Source organism: Papilio polytes, unplaced genomic scaffold (assembly GCF_000836215.1).
Source record: "Papilio polytes unplaced genomic scaffold, Ppol_1.0 DF821511.1, whole genome shotgun sequence".
Taxonomy (NCBI): domain Eukaryota; kingdom Metazoa; phylum Arthropoda; class Insecta; order Lepidoptera; family Papilionidae; genus Papilio; species Papilio polytes.
This window is the reverse complement of record NW_013527693.1, coordinates 1,268,278-1,289,750: the sequence shown is the minus strand read 5'-3', so window position 1 is coordinate 1,289,750 and position 21,473 is coordinate 1,268,278. Positions and strand designations below refer to the sequence as shown.

The 21,473-nt window shown below is 34.6% G+C and overlaps 3 protein-coding genes across 3 annotated transcripts in view; 2 read left to right on the top strand and 1 right to left on the bottom strand.

The window, feature by feature from the left end:
• Window positions 1-525: 525 nt before the first annotated feature.
• LOC106108515 (putative serine/threonine-protein kinase F31E3.2) overlaps window positions 526-21,473 on the top strand; it is a 42,652-nt gene continuing 21,704 nt past the window's right edge. The window contains exons 1-7 of the mRNA XM_013289691.1: window positions 526-735; window positions 959-1,071; window positions 1,210-1,438; window positions 1,825-1,948; window positions 3,498-3,605; window positions 4,175-4,333; window positions 8,739-8,827. Of these exons, the coding sequence (XP_013145145.1) occupies window positions 646-735; window positions 959-1,071; window positions 1,210-1,438; window positions 1,825-1,948; window positions 3,498-3,605; window positions 4,175-4,333; window positions 8,739-8,827 (912 nt within the window). The 5' untranslated portion in view covers window positions 526-645. The remainder of the gene's footprint in view (window positions 736-958; window positions 1,072-1,209; window positions 1,439-1,824; window positions 1,949-3,497; window positions 3,606-4,174; window positions 4,334-8,738; window positions 8,828-21,473) is intronic.
• LOC106108518 (autophagy-related protein 101) lies at window positions 4,466-5,753 on the top strand. The gene has a single exon (XM_013289693.1). The coding sequence runs from the start codon at window positions 4,641-4,643 to the stop codon at window positions 5,298-5,300; it is 660 nt and encodes a 219-aa protein (XP_013145147.1). The 5' UTR covers window positions 4,466-4,640; the 3' UTR covers window positions 5,301-5,753.
• On the bottom strand, window positions 9,678-20,221 carry LOC106108516 (enolase-phosphatase E1). The gene is made up of 2 exons (XM_013289692.1): window positions 20,085-20,221; window positions 9,678-11,161 (listed from the first exon to the last, which is right to left on the bottom strand). Exon 2 carries the CDS (start codon window positions 11,158-11,160, stop codon window positions 9,952-9,954), a length of 1,209 nt encoding a protein of 402 aa, XP_013145146.1. The 5' UTR covers window position 11,161; window positions 20,085-20,221; the 3' UTR covers window positions 9,678-9,951.

Here is a 21,473-nt window from a genome sequence, read left to right as displayed (position 1 = left end):
CTTATATAATATAGTATAAGCTTCGAGTACAGTATTAAAACATAATTAGGTGCTTCAAAAAAGTGATAAAGGTTGAATTCAAAAAGAACAAGTAACAGGTACCAGCTGTTTACTAGAGAATACAGGTTTTTCAGGAAGGAAGTTGGACGATTTACGGTTTATTTTATTCACATAACACTAATTATTAAAATGTACTTTCCACATTTTAAGGAGTAAAAAAATGAAATGGTCGTACGAAATTAACTTTCTGTCAGATTTAAATTTTAGCGGGTTATTGGAAAAGGCTGTCCATACAAATGACTTATTAAAATTTAATTTACTAATTAATTAAACTTACTAATTATAATTTTAAAAAAATATGTTACATAACACATTAGTATATTTATATTTAGGTATCTTTTTCATATTAATTCCTATTATTGTAAATCGTAAAAAATATGTTTCATCTTATACCATAAATGGTTACCAATGCATACTCTTTGAAATGTACAATTAATTTGTCTATGGTCATTTGGCATTTTTGGTTTATGTTGTTTATGGGCGTATCTCGATTTATTATGGTACAAAGAAAAAATGGTTTTGTTGGTGTAGCGAACAGAAATATACAAAAATAGTACACTCAACGTCATAAAAAAACGTATTTTAATGGGAAATTCGCACAACAAAAGTAATCAGTACAGAGACCATAAACAGGCAGCTATTTCAAACCGAGACGCCCAAGCATTTACAAGTCAGGTATAATTTACGATGAAACGAAAACTTGCTAATGTCATTCTCAGCTGAACATACGTAATATAAACGCTTTGTTGCTCATAGCATAATATTATTAGTCTTCATTAATCTAACTTCATTCTGCAACTTTTTATACACAAAGATTGTACTATTACATTTCTTTTGTTTCGGAAGTCTTTGTTAGTCAAACAGGTGATTATTGACGTTAATTTATTTTTGTATACAGTTCAGTCTGGGCCATTTCGTTGGCAATCTTAGCGGGCGTTCCATCGTTAGCCTAACGAGCAACCAGTCCGTGTACAGCGCATCGCGACCTTGGTCTCGAGTTTCTAGACGAAGGTTAGTGGAACATACATTTGACTAAACGAATAGTTTTATGCCATTTCACGGACGTTACTCACCACTGTGACATAATTATTAGGAAATAAGTGGTAAAAAAGTAATATTTATTTTTCTTTCATAAAACAAATATTACAGATGGAATGACTCAACAATAAACAACCAGTTGGAAGCAAGCAAAACAGCTTGGCCTGTTGCTCACAAAGAGTCCATTTTTCTACCTGAATTTCCAATCACAACTGACCTATTGCAGAAAGAATTTCAAGTTGTGGAAGCAATTGCTAAGGGTGCTTTTGGAGAAGTCATTAAAGTTAAGAGAATTTGTGATGGGAAAGATTATGCACTAAAAGTGCTCAGCAAATCAAAGGTAAAATTTTTACTTTCAAAATTAAGTATATTAGAATAAGTCATTTTATACAAACATATGAAAATATTTCATGAAGATGTAAGAGAGTAAATAATCACCCTTTTGTTCCAATGTTTATAAATGCCACATGGTATACACATTACCTATGTAAATAAAATTAACAATTATGTTGTGTTGTTCCACTATGGTGTATTCCTAAAATATAGAATGTGATATACCAGTGGTATGTGTTATGAAGGCCTACAAATAATTCAGGCCAGTAGTTTTTTTTACCTCATAAACTAGTTTTAAGCCAGTGTTATATAGTCTATTGTATACTATGTTATCTTTGTCTATGGTTCAACAACCTTGTAACATAATAAGTGACCATTAGGCATTGTTTTCAGGTAGTAGCTGAGAGGGCTGTGGGTCAAGTGAAGGAAGAGGCAAGAATACAGGCTGCTTGTGGACATCATTGTTTTATCGCCAATGCTGTCTCCCGTTGGCAGACAAAGAAAACACTTTATATTGGTAAGTTTTTATTTATCTTTAAAGCAAAAAAATTGCAAATATTAAGAATATTTCAAGCATATGTGTGTCAAATATCTTAAATATATGCATAAAATAAAATAAGTCATTGTTATAATTTAATAATATTGTGCACTTTACTTCACTTTCAATAATATTGTTTAAAAATAATTGTTTTATAAACTTTCTAGTATCCTTTATTATAGTTTTATATAATAATTTAATTAAAATGTAGTTAATTGTAATAGATTTTATTTCTTGTTAGCAGATATTGTTTATTTCCCGTTTGTCTTAGAACACTCTTCATAGCTTAGTAAATTACAAAAGTATTACTTTTTTAATCATTGTTATTACCTGATCAAAAATTATATTAAAATTTGTTATTATTTTGATATGCATTGACTAAAGTTCACAAGACCACTTGGGGAAGCCGTGATAATCACTAGGGTACTACATGACCCCACTATCTGTCTAATTATAGGCATATCTGTGTGAGTTATTCACAATGTCTCAAGAGAATATGTTTACAATATAATTATCCTTATTTATTGCATGAACTAATTTATTATTTAAAAAGAAAAATTTATAAGACACTGGCCGCTTTGCCACTCTGTCTATTTTCTTAATATGAAGAATTCTCTGTTGTCTTTTCACTGCCAATTTTATCTGTACACAGAGAAATGGTTTGTTTAATTTTAAAGTAAAAAGGGAAAGATTACAGCATAATATTTAAATATTTACAGGCTATTGGTGGTTTCATTCCGAGTTAGTTTTCTTACAATGTAGTGCTTATTATTTAAAAATACATATATACCAACTGTTGCCCATAACAATATTAAGATAAAAAAAAGTTGCCTATATATGTCAGCTACCCTTCAGTGAAAGTTCGGTCGAAATTAGCCCATCCGTTTCGGAGATTACCTGGGATAATCCGGCTTGCAGACAGACATAGTTTAATTGCAATTCTCGTTATCACCAACACAAATACATCAATTTACCTGAAATCTGACATTTTACTTTTGATATTCAGACACTCCAGTTTTATTATATTAGCTTTGACCCGGGGTTCCGCGTGGAACTAAAAAAAAAGTAACTAGTGTATATTATTCCAGACTATGCTCTACATCTATGCCATATTTCTTCTATATTTGTTCAGCTGTTTAGACTGCAAGATAACAAACATCCATCTAAACTTTCGCATTTATGTTATTAGTAACATGGTGTAGAGTATATATATAATTACTATTGTTTATGTATCTCGAAAGTACCGAAGATTTGAATATTTAATCATGTATTACTTATCATATTGGTGATTATTTACAATATGATAAAGGGTGACCTACTAACAAAGGTGGATGCTCTGTGCGATTATCGTATATTTTATCGCCAGACTTATTCACTTATGTTTATAAAAGAAACGAGGTCAGACCTGCTTTAATTGTGTCATTGGGCTATTTGATTACAATGAATTTCCTTAATTACATAGCTTAAAGGTCATTAACAACCAGTGTCAAATGTTTACATATGATGTACTTAATGTTTCTTTTCGTAGTTTCAGAATACATTCCCTGCGGTGAACTGCTAACTTTACTAGATAAATATAAGAAATTACCCGAAGAGTTTGTGAAAGTGTTTGTTGCGGAGATTGCAATAGCTATCGGTGAGTAATTGATAAGGCCAGTATTATTAGATATGATTATTCTAATAATTTTGTATTGTAATGCATTCTTAATTTTTATTTTCAATCTATATTCCATGCCAAAGTTACATATTAGGTACGAAAACACGTGTTGCGAACCCCCTTACTGAACCTTTTAAAAAACAACTAAAAACGGGAATTTTTAAAAATTCAGATATGCTGTATATTTTTTTATTGCCTACGTAAATTCATTAAACAAGTTTTGTTATCACATGTTTGTTTTTCCAAGGTTGCCAGACGTTAGATACGGTCCTGTCTAATTCCGTATTAATTAATTGAATTGAAGACAATTGAAGTTCTCATAGTATCAACTTGTCATATTATAATAAAATTTACTCTCAGTTAGCTTATGTTGCTATCTTGGTTAATATAATTGGTGTTAAGTAAATGGTTTTGACAGCAATGTATTTTAAAAACAGTGTGTTTCAATTTTCAACCCACTAATTATGTTGCCGCGAACAATGTTATTTAAGTAAAAAGTAATCACATTCAATGTTGTTGTTTTCCTTTTATTATTAAATTATTTACAGATTTTCTCCACAACGCGGGTGTTATTTACCGAGATTTGAAGCCAGAGAACATACTTTTGGATACAGAACTCCACATTCGACTTGTTGACTTTGGTCTTTCGAAGTGGCTGTCTATCGGCTCACGGACTACCACGCTCTGTGGCACTCTCAAATATATGGGTGAGTTTTATATTTATGCAATGTTTTTACTTTATTTATTGTTCTCTTATTTTCGGCTTTAAATAAAACGTTCGACGGTGTAACTAAAACGGTCATTTTCCATTTTCAGTGTGGGATTTGACTCGTTGAATAGTTTAGTGTGAGATGTGTCTGTGGGGCGCGGGCGCGCCGCGAGCCCCGCGGCCGGCGAGCAGTGTGAGCAGTGTGAGCAGTGTGAGCAGTGCGAGCAGTGCGCGCGGAGTGCGCGGCGCGTCCAGCGCGTAGCGCGTAGCGGCGTCGGCCGAGTATGCTGCACTGACGCTGCGACATGAACGCCCGCAGCATAGCCTTCGAAATGTCCATGGAGGGCCGGCAGGTGGACGAGGTGGTCGCCAGCATCTTCCACACGGTGCTCTTCCACCGCTCCAGCGGCAAGTTCACCTACAACAACGAGGAGAGCTACTCCATCCGCACCGTCAGCTACGTGGACGTGGACTGCGACTTCATCGACTTCACGTACGTGTGCTGCGAGTCGCATGCGCTCGGCCGCTGCCTCAAGAAGGAGATCTCCGAGTTCTCGGAGCTGCTGAGGGGCGCCAGCTCGCGGCCGCCGCGCGGCTCCATCAGCCTCGAGTTCTTCCAGAAGCGGCGCGCGCGCTGGCCCTTCCAGCCGGAGTGCGTGCCCTGGGAGGTGTGGACCGTCTGCTGCGAGCTGACGGAGGCGCGCCACGACCACGACGCGCACGCGCGCCACGAGGGCGTCGTCGAGATGTTACAGGACAAGATCGTGCACATCACGGAGATCATCAACCGGCACGAGTACGTGCCCAAGATGCCGAGCCGCTCCGACGCGGACCTCATCTTCGACACCTCGTACACGGACATCCAGCCCTACCTGTTCAAGATCCAGTACAACCTGTCCGGCGCGCCGCCGCCCTCCGTCGGCAACACCGTGCGCAAGCTCATCCGCGACACGCTCTCCTTGTGACTGCTCGCGGCCCCCGGACTGGCCCTCGCCCTCGCCCTGCAGCTCGCCCTGCTCTACGAGTTGTCTCACTTCGTGTCTCCCAAGTCGATACTGACCATTACTACGCTTTACTGCGGCCTGACATTGTGCTCCTGTGTCATTATAACGCTTTCTTAAAGTTCACCAGAGCCATAAGTCATAGAATATAACGTATAACATGTGATGTGCAATCGTTAATAACGTGTGGCAATTATGTAAATAGTAGATTATAATTAGTTGTACAATGTTGTTTTTCTGACTATGTTTCTAATAAATAATAACGTGAAATGTGTGAATTATTTAGTATGCGATTTCTTAGTGATTACGTACTTAGCACAAAATGTATATGTATGTAGACTGAAATAGGTCCGATCATAACTAGTCTATATTTTAACTCATTATTTTCTAATAATTAGTGTAATTTCTCTTCGTATTGTATTTATTTGGTGATATTCGTTATTCTTGTAGCGATAGTTGTAATACAAATTAGCTTTATTATTTGAGAGCGTTGTCTCGTAAGCTGGTTGATGTGTCCACTCATTTTATCATTTAAGATTTTATTTGTCTTACCTATTAAGTTAGCGATTTTAACTTACAAATGTTAACAGATTTTAATTTTTAATCTGTAATACTAATATTTCAGATATATATAGTATATTAGAGTTTTCTGCTATTTTGTGTGTCGATATTAATTAAGACGAACTGCATAAAGCAGGAATTTTAATTATTTCAAAGGAATAATACTTAGCCTAGTTACTTCTACTAATATATAATTTGAGTTGGCACGTGAGGCGGATGAGTAATGTAGTTTCAGACGTGCCAAGTCAAATATGAACTCTATAGTTTCTACTCTTTGTCTTATGAATCTTATTTTGTGATATTGATAATTCGATCCCACATTAAAAGTACATAGAAGATTCACCTTTAATAATTAGATTTATTATCTAACAATATATAAAATAATTTTTAATAGTATATGTAAATAATGTACATAAATGTCTGTAGATAAGGTTGACATATTAAGAGCTTTATAAAAATTAACATTTAGCATATATAAAAGCTATAAAGTATAATTAGTGTTCAGAGGTCTAATTTTTAAAGTAGAAAACGGTGCATAGAAATAGAAATGAGTATTTTTCTCACATTATTAGTAAGTAATTTAATCTTTTATATAATTCGATGTTGCTTTAACCGCAAGAAAAAAAAACACAAGCATACATTTTCCAGTCTAAGCTGATGTTTTTCAAGTACATTTCTTATAGTCTCTCATTTTGTCTATGATAAAAAGTCCATCCATAATGTTCTGATTTACTTTCCTACCTCATTTTGTGAATAGACTTAGAATTTTTTTCATGTCGATAGGAATTTTTCCCCAATTTCCTAGTTATTTGACAGCGTTTTATTCACCAAAGATGAGGCTGTACGTATGCAACTGCGGGAACATTCAAATTAATAAAGCTATACTAAATATCTTTAATATTTTAAATACATACAAATATATGATAGGCCCTTAATAAATGTATCAAAACGTATATAAATGCAAAACGTTCATGTACAGGGGTAGACAGTTAAGGATTTAATTTCGCATAATGTGTCGATTTATTCTGTATACTATTTTATGTTTCTAAATTGTTTATGAAGTAATGATTTTCATACATTTAAATGAAGTTAAGAAATGCTTTATTTTTCATTGATCTTTAGTCTTGTTACAAAGTACTAAAAGATTTTAAACTCTGGAAATGAGCTAGATTCAAAAGAACCATCACGTATGTATAAACACTAATTTTCTATATATTCTACGTGTCGGTGTTTTGATAAATTTTATATTATTAAGGGTCTATTATATTTTTTTTAATAAATTCGTCTTTCATATCAGTGAGTACCTTATGGAGTGGTCGCGTCGCCTGCAGTGGCGAGCCCGGTGATAGGACAATATAATTTAAATCTATCTTAATACCTGTATCGTGCCTCGTTGTAAGTTTTAAAGTTGTATCGAGCACAATGTAAAATATATTAATTGCACTATATATGGCCTTATTTGAAAAGATTTTTGATATATATGTGTGTAATAGAGTTTATCAGTGTAAGATGATATATGTTGTGATGTATAAGTTCAAAAAAAAATGCAAAAAATCTTAGTCTTGTGATAATTTATACTATAAATATGTGAATAAATTATGAAGTATTAATAAAGTTTTTTAATTTACGAAGAATTTTAAATTTATCTTTATGTAAATGTAATAAAATTGGTGCTAGATTCCAAATTGAATTGAAACATTTCAAACACATTTCCTTTCTGAAAAGTAGATTTATTTTACTCTGGGTTGAAACTAAATAACATGCTTGTGAAGGGATCTATGTATAACTACTATGCTGTTAGCCTCAATTTGTTCAAAGCAACTGCCAAAATCTTAAGACAAAAATGAAAAACATGAACTGAGGCAAAGTTCCTCTAGTGAAATGGACCAATTGTTCTATGAATCGTTGATTTTTTTATTTCTTAACAATGTTACCTAAGTGTTGGTGATTGAAAAATGTACATTTCACACTCGTTACTTGTTCCCAAACAGGATGTACCACTTGTAGCCGATGTTAGCAATTGACACTGTCAGTTTTTATTCATGCTTATACTTTAGAGTCGTTTATGTAATCGCAATAACACGCATCAGTTTTATTGCTGCATTTCCTGACACTAAACAAAAATATTTACTTTGGCTTACAAACTACACTAACAATCTATAAAGATCACTTTAATATTAAGAACTGTCAACCGAATTTGAAAGATTCATCTCATATTAACAGTCAAACTAATATTTAGACTAGCTTTCGCCCCCGACTCCGTTTGCGAGGAATTAAAAAAACAAGAGTGATTAGCTTATGTCTCCTTCCAGTCTATACTCTACATATATACCAAATTTCATCAAAATCTGTACAGCCGTTTAGACTACAAACTATAACAAACATCCATCCATCTAAACTTTCGCATTTATAATATTAGTATGAACTATGATCACAAGATATTAAACATAACACTATCACCAATAAAAGATAGGCAGAAAACAAAATAAATCTAAAAGTATATCCAATGATTTAAGACTTGTATCCTAATTTTTACTTGTATGTAAATTTTAATGTTGGTGGATTCAGATATGACGGCTGATAGAGATGTATGGAAGAGTAGCACATACTGTGCCGACCCTCCATAAAGGGCAAGTTGATGATGAACCTAATTTTTACTTGTACCCTCAATGCATTGATTTGTTAATCGATTTTTATATGTGTTATATTCGGTTGTTGTTGATTTTTAAAGTTAATAACTAGTGGTTTTGTCGTACTTTCAAGTTTTAATATCGATTTGCATTGCATGACTTTGCTAGCATGGTTTAGTACTAAGTGTGTGTCCTTTCTCGTTGTCCGTAGCCCCTGAAATTCTTAGCCGGGAGCCGTATGGTCATGCCGTGGATTGGTGGTCGTTGGGCGTGCTGGCTTGTAGGATGTTGACTGATGAGGTAAGTGTTATTTTGTGGCGAATCTCTACTGTCGAAACCTGCACTACATATTCTCAGCCCTTTTAATTCTATTTGAACAGTGGAACAGCAATGATGTTCGTTTCTTTTTTATTATTTCGTTATCTCTTTTCTGTCTAGCCTACTAAAGCATGATTAGAACTCATTGCCTTTTCTCATACTTCTCAAGCGAAGGTTTAAGAGGTTCCTTGATTAAGGGATTATCAAAAAGATACGCTTAAGTACTTCTAAACTAACAACTACCGGACTCTGGGAGCGGCAATAAAGATTTACAAATACATTTACTTACTTCTATATGCAAACGATATTAGTTTTTTAAGTGAAAATCGACTAAATAGTAATTTTAAATCCACGTTCATGCCTTATTTGAATTTATAATATGAGAACTTTATTATACTAGTCAGTAAAACAAAATAATGTGTATGAACGTACTTATATATTCATATTGCAAGACAAAATCGTGTCCATTGCTTAAAAATAATGTTTTTGCGGAATGCCGATAAATTTGTTTCTTCACAAAATGTTACACACGTAGCAAAATAATCGTTTATATGCCCGTGTGTAATTGTGTGGTTCTTGTTCTCATTATAAAACATTAAAATGTAATAATATGTTTATTTCGTTATGCATTCCTGGGAAATAAATGTATTTCTTATTTTTATAGTTGGTAAACATTGACTTTTGAATACTGTTTTGAAATAACTTTTTAGAAATAGTATCGAACTGTGAAATGTGACGTTATAAGTTACGAAACAGTTTTTCGGGAAAAGAAAAAAGTGAAAAGATAGTTCAATTTCACAATCAGTCATGATGATAAAATGAAAAACATATAATTAAAAAACGTAATTTATTTCTTACATTACCGGAAATTCGATAATTTACTTCGTGAAGTTATAATTACAACGTAGGTAATTACAGCTGAACTATTTAAATAAGTCTCTAGGTCTAATGAATAGTCGAGTGGCGTTCATAGGAACGCGGAGAGGCGGCCGCCGTCGCAGCCCCGGGGACGAGGGACCGCTCGCACGCGGCTCGCCGGGCGGGATGCGCGTGTCGAGGCTCGCTGTCGACACACGCCTACCGCCAACTGCACTTATATCACTAATTTAAGATTTGGATCCCTCGTTTCCCTTTTTGTCGGCAACCTCCTCCGACGATTCTGCGCTATCGCTCTTCTTTTCGCTGCTCTCGGCGCTCTCCTCTGAGCTATCTGACGGCGCGTCGCCCGCAGGTTTCTCCTCATCTTTGATAGCTTTGGATTCTGCCTCACTAGATTTTGGCACAACAGCTGCAGCATCTACGACGGGTGTGTCTTTCGCTGGCTCGCTCGCTACGACAGTTTCGACTGCCTTAGGTTCTTGCTTCTTCACATCTTCACTTTCCTTTGGTGTTTCTACTGCCGCGGATGGTTCTGCTGCCTTACCTTCTACAGCGGGCGATGCGGGGGCTTGTTTGTCGTCAACGGTGTCGCGAACTACTCTTAATGAATCGTCGATGGAAGCAGCACTGGCATCGTCGGATTTGACCTCAACGGGTGCAGCTTTTACAACTGGAACTGGGGCTGGAACCTCTACATTCTCTGGTTTCTCTTCAGGTTTAGACTCGACCGGCTTGCTCTCTTCAACAATGCTGGTTTTTGGCGCTGGAGCGGGGGTATCTTCTTTCTTTTCTTCTGGGACGGGTTCGGCGCTCTTAGTTGCTGGAACTGGTAATTCCGACTTTTCAAGTGATGAAATAGCGACAACCTCATCAGCTACACCAGCAGGATTTTTGACAGCCGCTACGACATCAATTGCTTCTTCAGGTAAAGCGGATTTAGGTGCAGGTACAGATGCTACCTCCTTTACTTCTTCAACTTTAGCTTCGGTTTCTGGTTTAACTTCCTCAACCACCACTGACTTTACTTGAGGTTCAACTTTTTTTTCTTCAGGCTTAGCTTCTTCGGTTTGTTTTTCTACGGGCTTAACATCAGACTCTGCATCAACAGGCGCTGCAGATTTAGGTTCTGGGATTTCGATCTTAACATCTGGAACCACAGCTGCAGCAGCTTCTGGCTTGACTTCTTCAGGTTTTGGTTCAAGGGGAGCACTCTTGCCTTCGGGTTCCTGTGGTTTATCAGTTTCTTTAATATCTACTGCTTGTTCAGCCTTTTTTTCTTCAACAACCGCGGCGTCAGCTTTTACTTGAGGTTGTACTTCATCAGTTTTAGATACAGCGACTGGTTCAGCTACAACAGGTGCCACAGGTTTTTCCTCAGCGACCGGCATCGCCAGCGTCACAGCCGCAAAGGCCATACAGAATATTAAGACCTTCATCCTGTAAACAAAAAAAACGTCATTAGTTGTTTGGCCGAGCACTCAATAAATTTTATTGTATATTTATTGTACACTAGTCAATGATGAACGCAGTAAGGCCAATGTTACGAGTCGCTAGCCGGCTTCGATCTTTTATAGCAATTTTCCAATTAAGGCTGAATCACCTAAGGGTATCCGATGAGGGTACCCCCCATCTGTCACTTGAATAGAATTGGACATAATTTAAATAAATAGGATGCACGCTATTGTTGCTGCAGCGTCTATAATTTGCCATTTGAGTATGCATCGCTACTTCACACGAGAATAATAAATCAAAGGAATGGAATTTTTTTAGATAAATACTTTTTGCTCTTTATACAATTGTTTTGTGCCTTTTGTGTTAATGCAAGGTATCTCATGTGTAATACATTGAGGTGGCCGGTCGTAGAACCCGATCGGTCTATTTATAGCGAGCGGCTGGGAAGGCTTTAACGCGATGTCCTAGCTTCTACTGGAATGCAGTTTGGTGTCGATCCACAAATAGATTAGATTATACTTCGCGCTATAAAATTATGTTCTTTACTTTTATTTTGTTATCAACTGTCATAATAATTTTCATTTTAAAATCTGCCTCTATTTTGAGTTTACAATATGAATGAACTACCTCAACTAAAGAGGTTCTTTAATTTTTACAAGGCAGCAGAAAAGGTAACAGATTTTTGTGACAATTAGTCTAGAAAAGTTTTGATAGAGTCATAAAAACAGAAGTCGGTCTGTGACTTCACAAGATGGACACTTCCTAGCGCGTGCTTGGTTGGCAGGATGCGAAACTCGCGTCGGTAATATGGATGATCCGGCCAGACGAGTGGCGAACGTTATCTGAATTATAATATGCTCATTGAATAGAATCGGCAACCAGAATGCACAATAGATGTCATCGCATGCGTACCGTGATTCATTCCAAGATCCGTAAGTACACAAAATATGAAACTACTCTGGTTATTCGTACTAAGGTCCAGTAAAGAAAATCTATATTAATTTTTGTAATATTCTTAATAACCTATTACTGATGCTTAAATCACATTTTTTTATTATATATCATAAGGTCGCAAACAAGCAAGCGATCATCTGAATCCGCCAAAATGGCGATGCGACCGCTGCCCGTAGACATCCGCTATTGCAGATGCTTTGCCTACTCTAATTGACGAAGACGGGAGATGCACGTAAAGAGTATATTTTGCCGTCCTGCAAATCCTCTACTGTCAAATCTACTAACCCTCCCATGTTTTCCTTATAAGAAAATGGGGGAAAAGGGATAGATACTAAAATTAGGCCTCCGACACCATACTCATCAGACGAAACGCAGAATTGCACTCACTTCACGCCTTCTTCTGTGTGGTCGTGGTATGACACCGGGCGAGCCGGCCCATTTGTGCAGATTCAAAGGCTCTAACACTGTAAATTGATGTTATTCCAAAGACTGTATTTTGACTGCAGTATGATTATTAAACAATACATCTCGATTGTGATGAAAAAATATGCTACTATTAATAAGGTCGATAGAGTTCATTAAACCCATACATCAGATGAGTTGGATGTTATTTACAACTTTTTATCCGCAGCAATCAATGGCACCAAATAAGTACATAATGATTTTCGTAACCCTGGTCTTGCACGATTGTTACCTGTTATTACGCTCGACCTGTTTCTACATGTAATAAATGTCTTATATTTTTTATGCATCTGTCTCGAACAACGGCGCCAAGAATAAAAAAGATCCAATTTACAGCCAACCTATCTCACTTTAATAAGACAGATGATATCCTGTAAAACTCGCTCTTTGATATTTCGATAAATTCAGATACATCGACGACTGTTGAACGAAAAGTTGAATGGAAACTACCTGTCTATATTCCTTAGTCATATATTTAGGTCCATAGTTAGATTCGGGCGGGATTAAATAGACGCCCAGGGCCCTGGACAGGAAGGAGCATTACAGATTATACAGTTAGCACCTTTCTCCTAAAAGGTAAAAAACGGCCGCAGTAGAATTTCGCCCAGGCGATAGTAGCGCTGAATTCAGTACTGAATTTCTTTCTAATCTTTTATTACTTGAGGGTTATCCAGTTTGTTTATAAATTGATGTAAACACGGCTCGTTGTTTGTGTGAAACGGATAACGTTGATATAAAAGATTGTCGGTGAGTTATTTTCTGGAAGGATATCCTCGGCGCGGCTGAGGGCAAGGATTGTCGCCTTCCCACACGGCGGCCAATCTTCCAATTGAAGCAGCGCATGCCCAGCTCATTGTGCCAATCAAAAAATATGCCGGCGGCGGCTGTTAATACATATCGTGGTGCTTTTCCACGTGACGCGTTGAACCTCAGTTCGTGCTTGATGTATCGTTTTGTTTGAGAATATCGATTTTATAATCGATTAATTGTTTATCGATTTGACTATTTAAAGGATATTTAAGCACCTGGCTATCACTATAATCCAGCAAAATCGATTCTAGATTTTTATTACATCAGAGTGCATTGAAAATTGTGAGAACAACAATCAATAAATCAAACAATATTTAATTTTATTGCAATCCAACCTTAACCGTGATCTGAATGTAATATTTTATAATAATTTTCAATCGAGTACGTAATAGTTACAGTTATATCGGTTACGGTCAAATGAAACTAAGAAACAAATGTGTGCATTACGCAAATATCGGCGTTGAACCGTGTCTTTTTGATATTGTCGCAATATCGTCGAGAGATCAAATTTTGCAAGGCCCGTGTCATAAAAAGCACGTAACTTATTGCTATTGTTAAATGGATCTAGAAACTAACGAAACAAGTCTATAAGCACTAAAAGTTGCCATGTAATAGAATACAAATTTTCCACTGTAGAGAGTAAAAACTGATTGAAAATTTCCAATCATCTCATTGCGTAGCATTTATTGCATTAAGCAATAACGATTTAAAAGGTGTTTTGGATTTCATCAACATAATAATCTCTATGCTCCAAATTTATTTTCTGTGGAGATACTTAATAAATTTTCCACATTTTATTTCTAACCGTGAAATCAGTAGACAAATTTTTCGAACTAGGATCATCTTTCATGCTTTCTAAAATTCAAAATTACAGGTGTAGGATCGTCTATGTAGTCTTAAATCTTATTGAAGTTTCATACAGATCCCTACTACAGATATTCAAAGAAACTGCGTTCTTTTAGACACAACGATAAAGATATAACGCAGTTGCACATATTTACCGGCTATCTTCTGGATAACAAGCAATCTAGTAAACAAGACTTATCGTAAGTTAAATTATTTTTAACGAGCCATTCAAAGCAATAAAATGCACGGAGATGGCAATCGCAGCTTGTTTTGATATTAACTCAATCGTTTCGCAGAACATTGGTATCGTCCTTTAGATTCAAGAGACCTCATCCGCAGCATAATGATGGCGAATCGTGACTATTCGATGGTGCAATTACTTTGCCACGTCTCGACTGAAGTTATTCTGCGCAGCATGTGTTGGAGAAGCAACGCCATAATTCGTGTTTACATTAGTATCACGTACTCCGAGACAATTTGTTCCCATATTTATTTGCAGTCTTTTAAAAAATTCTTTAAATCGTATAATCACGATCATTATGTTCTTCAAGTTAATTTTATTATGCTCCTCACAATACTTGGTTACGTTTATTCCAAAGTTTATTTAAATGACATTTAAAGTTTTGTGCTGCAATAGTGCATGTCGCCCCTGCACTAAGTCCGTGACTAAACATATCTTTATATTTTTGTATTGACCTTTTATACATTGATAAATGTTTAACAATTTATACGCAACACTATTCCATCTTATGCATTGTTTTCTATAAGAAAAAAAAACACAAATGTCAGTGTCAAACGATTTTAGCTTCCATCTATCAATCCCGCGAACGGCATTAATAAGTTTCGCTCATTCATTTTCGTGGTCACGCCTCGGGCGACGCTGGAATACGTGCAATTGTTTGTTACATTGTAACTCACATTAAATTGGTCACAACGAGACATTAAAATTCAGGAGACACAGCGCTCTGTGGGTCTTTAAGATGCGGCCGTCTAGATCTGCCAGACGTTTTTTTGTTAATTCACTGTTATACTTTTTAAAATGAGACAGGCGACTTTGCTACTTACGCTCTCGAAATCTATACTCTATACTAATATTATAAAGAGGAAAAAATTGTATTTTTGTATGTATTGAAATAATTCAAAAACTACTAGATCGTTTTAAAAAAATCTTGCACCATTATAAAGCTATATTATCATTGTGTGACACAGACTATATTTTTTTTTGAATATCACGTGAGCGAAGTCGCGAGCAACAGCTAGTTTTAAATAAATTGATCGATAACTACATGGCTCAGTTATACTTCTTGAATATAATAATTTTTAGTGATGGCACTATCTAGTTCTACCAATTTAATGATGTAATAGCCAACCGTCGTCCCATTTGTTAATTCAAAATCTAGTCCTTGAAATTGAGCGAGTAATATGTTGTACGAGAGTCAAATATCACTAGGCAGTTTGATATATTCATTGAGAGATAATAGGATCAGTAGTCACAGTGATGTATTTGACAAAGAGCCGGCTGAACGCTGCTCGGATGTTGCACAATGCAAGCGATCGAATAACGGGTTTCACCAGACCAACGACGCACCCAATAAAGGACCGATTCGAGAATAAACGATAAAGTTAGTCGTTATGTTAAATATAAAAGGATTATATTACACGACAGCCCATGTTTTCTAATGGCATTTAAGTAAGCCAGTATAATGGATAAGTATGTAACGGATTGCAAACGCATCCGTTAACATGCTGGTCGTATGGACAATTGTAGATATCTTCGGAAATCAAGCGAAAATCACGTTCATCTTTATCGTAATAGTTTTTACTATTTGATTCTATCATAATATCTTAGATCTCTATAATTTAATAAGCGTGCCAACGAATTAAAGAAATCTTATAATCATTCCAATTTCAAATTCTATTACATAAATATAAAGTGGTCATGAAATCTGTTACATCAAAAGTAATACAAAGATTTACGTTGCTCCATCGCTCAACCGGTCTATTGAGATCAATGAAAATGTATGTGGTTGTTAAAACTAAGAAAATACTGTTACAAGATACGAGAAACTGTTTCAAATTATGAGACTAAGAAGCAAGGAAATAATGTTATTAATTTTTTTACAACAGTTCTACTAATTTGTAACTGGCTTAGTCACCCCTTATTAGGGTAGGCTCCGAGCCCCTCAGTGTGGATGTATAGTGAGTAAGATTCAAAGATATGTGTTAACTCTAACAATTGGAACGGAACCTGGTCAACCTTAACAAAGGATAGGTTTGAGGGCTAGTGAAGAAAATGACGAACCGCAGATTAATTTTAATGGTGAAACAATTATTAAAATTTGTTTTAAACCTTTTGTAACATTAACATAGATTATAAATGCTATAGGTATAATGTTATACGTTCGATAATTATTTAATACGATTCCGTAAGTTGACGTGTAACATGTAAAGCTTTAAGAATTATGAGTGTCGTAAGCCAGATTATACAACAGGTTGCATTTCGAAATATAATATACGAGGTGAGTGAGTGAGCATCTCAGTTGGTGCATATCTTAGGTCAATGCCAGCGGAAGAGTGTAACGGCACCGGTCAGCCCGGTGTAAATGTCAACAAAATGTACCCGTTCTGATCCGAACATGCTTTAACTTATATAAATATTGATGCCGATTGGATAATATTTCGTTTGCACGCTGACATAACTATTAGGTTGTTGACTTCTTATTTTGATTTGATTTTCTTTGGTGTATTTTCTAAGTTGTTCTACTTTATTCAGTTTTATATGTCCATTGTCGACGCTATATATGTCGATGTTATAAGGAAAATTCATTTAATTAATATCAATATGTTTGCATTAATTTATGGATTAAATCTTAGCAGTAATTAGTAATTACTATTGTGGACATATATTCTTTAACTTTGAATCTAAATTTTCAATTTTTGTATCTGTAGTCTAGACTTTATCGTATAACAAATTTATTAAGTAATTCTATACCAATTAATGTGAAAACGGCGAGCCCTTCTAATTGCCAAGGTTCTCTTGCCAGTATACAAACGCAGGTTCAACAGTTGAAGTTTGAAGAATTTTATATCTATTAACAATTTCTGCTCAAGGCTTCATGCGATTTCGCATGTGAATATTTAAATTTAACTGCAGAGAATATAACGCCTATTCAATTTTATTGCACTCTTATAGTATTGGTTAGTTTTCTATTAAACGGTTCTGTTCTTAGGAGTAAAGTTATCTGCAAGTCAGATCTAAAACTAACTACCAAATATTAATCAACATAAATTCAAAATTTTCATTTTTGTCAGGAATTAATATTATATTTTCAGACCCCTTACCCCAATAGCCAGCAAGGTATTTAATTTGCTGAGGGTATATTATCTTCCAAGATAAAACACATCTTGTAAGATTGAAAAAACTACCTTTTTACTATCGTTTAAAACCGTTTACTTAGTCTGAATTTATTTTTATCTCGGCATGTCTAATTGTGTGGATTTTCTTTAGCTAACGTATTGTTTGACTGTTTGTCCTTGGCTGTCGGAAAGTGTTTGTGTGAATCTCAGTTACAGGCTTGACTAAATATCCGTGATCCGTAAAAATCGTAATAATGGACCATTGTCCCCGTCAGAAGGTTACCTTGAGTTTATACAATTCTTTGACTGTTTTGAGTATTTCAGACTAACGAAAGACTGATGTTTTTCTCCTGAATAATACACAAAAATAGTGTAGGTAGAATTTTTCTTTGACGGTTGTGATTTATTTATGTTAATACTTGCTCTGTAATGCTGTAAATAATATTGATTTAAAGCTATTTAAAGTCCTTTTTAACTGCTAAATTGTTTAAATTTGTTTTATTCATTTTTAGCAATTTGTAAGTTCTTATTATGGAATTGGTAAAAGTGTCATTTTTCCTTTAATAGCAAGAATGTTGTAATGTTACGGAATTTTACGCTATTATAATATTGCGAGTTTGCGCTTGTAAGATACTGCGTAAATCATTACACGTGCCTTACCTGCAATTTGCTGGAGATTGTGCGCGGCAAGTGTCGCCACATTATTTTATTCTATTAAGGGCATTGTAACACGAAATTATCAAACATCAATTATACGAAGTGTCCTTAAAACCTTCTTTATTTTCACTCTTATGTTAGGTTTATTTAGTTACTCAAATATGTTTAGATAGCATTATTTACCCGCAAGCTATTAAATACTGGGATTTTGGACTGAAAACCTTTTATAATTAGAGAGTTACGTTAAAATTTGCATTTTTTAAATCCGTCAAATCAGGGATCCCTTCTGTCAGACGGCATGATTGATTTTTACATCATGTGATGCTTTTGTTTGCTCGCCGTATGATTATGGCGTTCTTTTGCAACAAAAGCTACGTCTTTTTTATCTCGATCTAAATTAGATAGCTCAGGCAGGTCTGAGTCATGGACATTATTAGTTTTTCTTGTGACCGTGCGATAAACTGGGAGGTGTACTTTTTTATCATTGTTATGTTTCGCTTTAACTTACGGCTACAATTTAATGACTAGCGTTACTAATCTACTTATTATTTTCGAACGATTATCGATAACGCTAATTTACAACAAATTTTTAATAACTTTAGTACTAATAGTTTGCGGCGTAAACAGTTTTAATTGTAAGGAAACTTTAATTTCCCGAATGTGTTTACACTAAATTGAAAAATAAACAGATTATCACTTTGAACTCTTATAGTGCCGAATGAAAGTAGGTTTCTGATACCCGAAAAAAAAAGAGTGATGGCTGAGATGACGTATAGAGTTATGTGGAGGACAAAAACGTGTAACGCCGACCCTACAGGAGTAGGATAAGGAGGAAGAGGATGATCATGTTCAACTCTAGCAAGTTATAAGATTTTAGACGTATATATTCTGTGAAAGATGAAACAACTTCTTTTGATATCTTTTGGATAATCATCGTTATAATTATGTAAGCTTTTAACTGCACCATTAACAGACAAAGATAGTATTGATCTATACATATTTAATATTTATCTATTCAATAATTCCTAATAGTGTTTATTTAAATTTAACGGCATGTTTATAAATATATCATGCAGGGTAAATATGTCTAAGTAAGGTGAACGGTTAAATTCAATAAACCTGTTGCTTCGCCTACTTGGAAGACCTTGACAAATATTACATATCCATAGATTATAGGCAATTATCCCAATTACCAATTTTCATCGATCTTTCTATGAAAGAACAAGCTGTATTACGTGTGTATGCAATAAGAGCGTGAGTTAAAAAAATTTGTGTTTGAAATTTTATAGATAGAAAATTTTCAACAAAAAAAATATGTTTAACGAAATTTATTTATGTGTAAGATTGTCCATTAAATATGCTTCGATAATCTTAATTTACTTTTTTTTTGGATAAAATGATATTTTTGTTAATAAGAATGCTTTTAGCCGGATTAAAAAAGGTTTTCAATTCGCGTTTTTGTTGTTACCTTAAGCTTAATGTAACTTATCAATGTAATGTACATATGTGGTAAATGTTCAATATCTATTACTTTAACGTTAGGCCTTTGTCCCAGCAACCAGGGTCTGGTTATCCGTCCTACCGTGAAGGATACGAAGGTCTTTTATTTGTATGCACGGACAACGGACAATGTATTGTCAATCGACCAAGCTTCGCTATATCACTTCGTTATTGATTCTATTTCAAGCATTATTTTAATTTATTAACAAATTTTAATATTTATTTTAAAATGGGATTTAATTTTTAATTGGGGAATTTAAAAAAATAACATTATACATTGGAAAATTATTTTTAAAAAATTTCTATTCTAATATAGACTTACCTGAAGTTAAGATCCTTGCAATTCGAAGAAGCGTTGAAGGAATAACCACTTACACAAGTTTAAAAATTATAACTGTTATCGGGTTATTTGTTAATATGCTAGCGCTGTGACGGTCGGCAATGTATTGGTGGTGCTTTGATAATGCGCTGTGTTTATATAGGCGGTGCGTTTCGGAGACGCGACTACTGCCGATGCAAGTCTTTACATCCATCTCCACATTACGAGCTTCCCCTGTAGCTTTGTGGCCATCTTTGTTCACTTTATTCCAAATTCAAATTTTACTGTGGACTTTTAACTTTTTTTTTAAAACAAAGGCACTATTGTATATTTAGATAAAATACAATATAGATCATTTTTTTTAATTACATGAAATGTTTCTAATTAAAGCCTTGTTTCGAAATAAAATGTAATCAATTGTATTTTGTGGTATAGATCGATGAAAATACATCTTAAACTTTTTAAATAATGCTTGAAGCGTAAAAATTTCATTGGTATTTCTAAATATTCAAAATACTTATAAAGGTAAGTATGTAATAAATTACTTTTAAAGATAAAAATAAATAGTTTATCGTTTAGTTTTATTTTCAATTTAGTCGATGAGATAAATATCTATCGGATACACCCATTAAGTGTTATTTTGTTTATGTTCCCGTTAATCGTGAATGGAAATTTCCCAAGTTTAAAATTCAATTTGTTTCAAAATATTTACTCTTGATCTTCGATGGTATGTGTTTTAACCATTATAAGAAACATGAACACCGGTTAGTGGAGCTCGAGATGTTATTTTACTTGTATTGGCTTTTATGTGACTTTTAAAAAGAAAATAATAAGATTTTTATTGTTATTGCATTTATCATCTTATATTTTATGGACACGTTTAACATCTAAATGCACAGCATTTTTGTTTGTATTTACATAGTTTGTAAGTTGATGTTAGGTTTACTTAAGTTTTAAGTTTACTTCTAGAAGAAGTATGATTATACTTCTTCTGGCAAGGAATGGATCGTTATATAATTCTTTGTCACTATGAATATTTACGAGTATTTGGACTTTTTCAATACATTTTTCTTTTTAAAGCCAAACATAACAGCTCCCTAATTATTACTATGCTGCACTAATCTGCAGTGTTACTATAGTACCAAGTATAAAGTTTGAAAAGTTATGTAGAGTTAACTATTTCTTTCCCGTGCCTAAGCCTTTATGAGGACATATTTTGAAAAACAAAACCATTAAGTTGTTAGGTCAAAAAACTTTACATTTTACCGTTTTTAGTAAACCGTTTGAAAATCACACACGTAGACGTTTTTGGATAGTTAAGTTTAACCTTCGTTTGATATTGTAATGAAATAAGAACATTTCGATAAGTCCAATAAGGCCTAAAGATAATCA

Excerpts from the sequence above, each read along its gene's own strand:
- LOC106108518 (XM_013289693.1), top strand. The coding sequence starts at position 4,641 with ATGAACGCCCGCAGCATAGCCTTCGAAATGTCCATGGAGGGCCGGCAG.
- LOC106108516 (XM_013289692.1), bottom strand. The coding sequence starts at position 11,160 with ATGAAGGTCTTAATATTCTGTATGGCCTTTGCGGCTGTGACGCTGGCG.